The 4,503-nt window shown below is 46.0% G+C and overlaps 2 protein-coding genes across 4 annotated transcripts in view; one reads left to right on the forward strand and one right to left on the reverse strand.

Annotated features, from left to right (window-relative positions):
* USP16 (ubiquitin specific peptidase 16) overlaps nt 1–377 on the reverse strand; it is a 21,191-nt gene extending 20,814 nt beyond the window's left edge. For both annotated transcript variants that reach the window (XM_010585292.1, XM_010585291.1), the window contains exon 1: nt 211–377. The gene's annotated coding sequence lies outside the window, so the exon portion shown is untranslated. The remainder of the gene's footprint in view (nt 1–210) is intronic.
* A 130-nt stretch (nt 378–507) lies between these two features.
* RWDD2B (RWD domain containing 2B) lies at nt 508–3,536 on the forward strand. 2 transcript variants are annotated; one of them, XM_010585293.1, is made up of 5 exons: nt 508–714; nt 835–1,053; nt 1,145–1,212; nt 1,923–2,288; nt 3,001–3,536. In XM_010585293.1, exons 2-5 carry the CDS (start codon nt 847–849, stop codon nt 3,236–3,238), a joined length of 879 nt encoding a protein of 292 aa, XP_010583595.1. In that variant the 5' UTR covers nt 508–714; nt 835–846; the 3' UTR covers nt 3,239–3,536. The 2 variants fall into 2 exon arrangements, with proteins under 2 accessions (XP_010583595.1, XP_010583596.1); XM_010585294.1 differs by having other exon boundaries at nt 508–649.
* The last annotated feature ends 967 nt before the right edge of the window (nt 3,537–4,503 follow it).

The raw sequence follows: 4,503 nt of genomic DNA on the forward strand, positions 1-4,503 counted from the left end.
CGCGCTGCACCGCCCCGCCTGCTTCCGATTGGCCCGCGCCCGCCTCCCGCGCCTTCACTGACAGGCGCCGCAGGCAATAGGGAAAGCCGAGCCGTCCCGGCCGGAACGGAGGCTGCGGAGCGCCGGAGGAGCGAGTCCCGGGGTGGGGGAAGGAGGACGGCCGCGGCGGTAGGAGCGCGACGACAGGACCGGGGTGCTTCCGTCCCTCACCTGCCGCTGCCGCGGGGCGAACAGCTCGGCGGCGCATGGCTCCGTCTCGGAGCAGCCCGGCAACTTCACCTCATCCCCAGGCGGCTGGGAGACGGCCCCCGGCTGCCATCCGCGCTTCCGGCGCGGTGCATTGTGGGGCCGTGAGGGCACGGCGGAGGGGAAGGGCGGTGAGGGGCACGGGCACGGGGACGTGTCGGCGCATGCGCGGGCACCTGGCGCCTCCCCGCTCCGCCCCCGGTGCGGGGAGGGGGAGCTGCCTCCGGCCGGGGCCGGGGCCGGGCCCGGGCCCGCCGGGCGAGCGGGGGCTCCCCCCGGGCGCGCCGACGTCCACCTCCGCGGCCGCCAGAGCAGCAGAGGCGGCCGCGCTCCGGGTGTGCGGCCCCGTGAGAGAGAACTTGGTTTGGTGACCCACCGCCAACCGCATCCTGTCCCGCCTCAGGTCAATGGGAACCTCGTGGGCTGCCACAGAGTACCTTCGTGCTCCCAACTGCCCGACGAATACCGGTTCGGTTTTGATGGGCTTGGTTAACAAGGAAGGGTTCGTGTGATTTCCGTGGGGGTGGTTAATGAACTTTGTCCCATATTCGAGCCCTGGTTTTCTTCCCTGATTTCCTCTTTGCTTAGGGAACAACAGAAATGAGTAACCGAGAAGAAGCTGAGATACAACTTTCAGAACTAGATTTACTCTCCAGCATGTTTCCTTATGAGGAAGAGTTTGTTGTGACTGACCAGCTGGCTGTAGCAGAACTGAAACACTGTGCTGAAAACGAGTCTGCAGAGATGCCATCTTCGAAAGTTCAGTTTGTACTGAATGTGAAGCCAGAGGTCACCAATGCCTCTATGGTATCATAAACACCTTTCTAATTTTTTTTTATTTTTATTTTGTGGGATTTTAGGGCTTACTCGAGCTGAACATTTGCTCATTTGTTTTTAGGTGGAATTCTCCATGGCCTGTGCTTTACCATTCAAGTATCCAACTGTTCTACCAGAAATTACTGTGAGGTATGGCATTAAAAGTACAGCTAATAAAAACATTTAGAAGCTATGGTGTACTACATAAATACAGTTATAATAGGAGAAAGCAGTCCTTTTTTGATAGTTTACTGTCAAATTAAGCCAGATGGACAACAGTGCTGAAGAAAAACAAATCTGCAAGGTTATGATTTCTCTGGTGTCCTCAGCAAATAAGTGAGAAAAATGGGAAAAGTGTGGAGGCGTGCCATCTTCTGTACAGAGGGGTTACATGTAGATACTGTTCATAGGTCTGATGCTCAAGAAGGGAGACTGTTGTCCGTTTTGACAAGGCTTAACACTAAGTAAAGGCATGAAAAGTTACTCAATGGTCTTATTCTTCCCTTGTCAAAATGCTGTTACTCCCAGGCTTCTGTTATTTTTTATTGGAACATATCTGTTTAAAGAAGTAGCCTTGAGCATTGCAGGAAATTAGTTCAGCCACCATACTTACTTTTCAAATACCTTTTCCTTGATTTTGATTTACAAATTGGTAGTACTATATGTGAACTCAAGAGGTAGCACACCAATTAAATGCTAATTAAGACCTTTTTATAGCTATTATGACTTAAATATCAATAGCAAGTGCCTACCATCTAAATATGGCCTGATTTTTTTGGCAGCTTGAAGTAAAACTGTTTGAAAGACATGCTAAATCGTAAGCGTATTACAACTGCATTTGTATTTTTCTTTTTTTTTAGGTCATCGGCATTAAGCCGCTCTCAGCAGATTCACCTGAACTCTGATCTAAAAACGTATTTGATGCAAAACTGCAGTGGTGAGCCCTGCGTGTTGAGTGCAAGGGAATGGGTTAAAGACCATGCAGCTGCTTACATTGACAAAGAGCGTTTGTCTTCCTCAGTGACAACATCGAATGCCATGCAGTCAGAAGACAACACGTTCACTCGATTGTGGATCTATAGTCACCACATTTATAACAAGCAAAAAAGAAAGAATATTATTGACTGGGCCAAGGAGCTCGCTCTGTCAGGGTTTTGCATGCCAGGGAAACCAGGTGTTGTTTGCGTAGAAGGTCTACAAAGTAGTTGTGAAGAGTTCTGGTCAAGGTTAGTTTTTCTTTGTGCTTAAATGCCTTTAATAGTTAGACTATTACATTTTTCATGTTGTGTATGTGGCCAGAAGGTGGGAAATCCAACCACATTCCAACCTGTAAAGGTCTGTGAAGTATTCGTGTTCATCATAATGTATGTACAACTCTGAATATCCACTGTACTGTTGGTTGCAGCAAAGCTACTAGTACTGCACGGTGCACATTTATTTCTGTTTTATCTTCCTCTGTCTTTCACTTGTATAGCAATGGACTGCAGTACCCCAGTCGTGTTAGATATGTATGCTGTTATATTGCTTTACATTCATGTTTTATTCTGCTCCCATCATTTAAACTTCTGGGTGGTGCAGACAAAATGAATGTTGTCATTTGGTTATAACAGCTAAGAGAGTATGAGAATATGAGAATTCTTAGCACAGGTAAGGCAGAAGTGAGCACTGAAATTGAAACCACATCTTCATGAATTACTTGGTGAGGAATAAGGTTAAGGTTTTTGTTGAATCCTCAGGAGATAAAAAGAAACAAGCTCCTGCTTATGGGAGTGTTTGCATGTGAGCAGTATTTCTATGACCAGCTAGGGAACCATTATCTCTGTCAAGATATATGTACAAATGGAAATTATTGACTTCTGTGATAATAGCTATTTCATAGTATTTTCTCAAACAGTCTTTATTTTATAGATAGATTCATATTTCCCTATTTGCTTTCAGAGTAAGAAGATTAACGTGGAAAAGAATTCTCATTCGGCATAGAGAAGATGTTTCTTTGGAAGGTGGAGGACATGCTGAGATTCAGAAACAAAGAAAGTTCTCCACTTTGGAAGAAAAATGTTTTGATGCACATGGTGCCAGAGGAAATCATATGGATTTGGGGCAGTTATATCATTTTTTAGAAGAAAAAGGATGTGCTGACATTTTTCAAATGTACTTTGGGGTTGAAGGGCATTGAAGGGATTGAAGATCACCACAGGTCCAAGTGCCTTCATTTGTAAGTTAATCCTTGTTACAGATCCTTAGCTGTTCTGCAGCAGTTGATTGGAGAGGGAATTAATAATTTGTGATTTATATGATGAATCCAGTTTTCAATGAAAACAAATATCCAGTGAAATCCTGAATAATGAAAATGACTAAATGAATGCTTTATTACACTTTCTGGTTTTAAGGACATTTAGGGTATCTACCTAACTAAGTACAATGAGAGCAAATACGTTTGATAACCTACCGGGCAGTTAGAGAATTATAGATGAATGAATAGATGGAATTATTGTGAATGAATGTGTGAATAAGAAGAGACAAAAATGAAGAGTGAATATCTCAGGAGAGGAAATGTGATGTTTACATTATTTGTTACTGTTTACATACATTACATGAAGACTTTTTTGTAACAGTCTTTTCTTCTACTTTCTACCTGAAAGTATATTAAGCGCTGAGATTAATGTTTTATTTAGAAAAAAATAAAAAGGGAGGGAGCAAGTTCACAAAAGCCTTCTTTGCGCGGACAGGATGAGCTAGGATGCCTACTCTGAGGCGTAAGAATTTTCTGCAGGTAAAAGCGTGTATGCAGGTAAGAGAGATACTGTGGTGGCTCCACCACATCTGTAGCTGAGGAGTCTAGTCTGTTTACTCATGTAGAAGCAGAAGCTTACCAAGGATTGGGCTCCCTCACAGCGCACTCCAAACCAGTAGAACAATCCTCATCCCACTGAGTTCGCAAGTTGGCAGTCCGCTAATCTAAGGTGCGTTACGCTGCGTATGCTTTTGAGCATACGGTTTCAACAAATTTGCGTCAACGAATGCTAGTTTGTTTTTTTGCTTATGGGTTCGGTATGTAAATGGTCACACATGCCATAAAAAGCAGAGTCCGGTCGCTTCTGATGTTGGTGAAGTGTTTTTGTGTAGATCCGGTAAAGTTCCTATCTCTGGGGGGACTCGGACACCCTTTGCAGCGATGGCATTCCACGTGTCCCTGCCGGCAGCCCTGCCAAACCCTGACTCCTCGTACGAGCGCAGCAATACCGCGGCGTAACGAAGGGCCCAAGGCGGACGCTTCCCGTCTCCGCGCTGTAAGCTCTGGCGACGGGTACACAGCTTAAGGCTCTTTCAGCCAGAATTACACCGACGTTACGTTTCACCACGACGCGCCGGCGATTACTTAGCGCGCTTGCGCTTTTCCTCCCGCCGCCGCCCGCAGCCCCCGCGGGATGAGGGGGAGCG

This window comes from Haliaeetus leucocephalus, unplaced genomic scaffold (genome assembly GCF_000737465.1).
Source record: "Haliaeetus leucocephalus isolate CR32 unplaced genomic scaffold, Haliaeetus_leucocephalus-4.0 Scaffold93, whole genome shotgun sequence".
In the NCBI taxonomy this organism is placed as follows: domain Eukaryota; kingdom Metazoa; phylum Chordata; class Aves; order Accipitriformes; family Accipitridae; genus Haliaeetus; species Haliaeetus leucocephalus.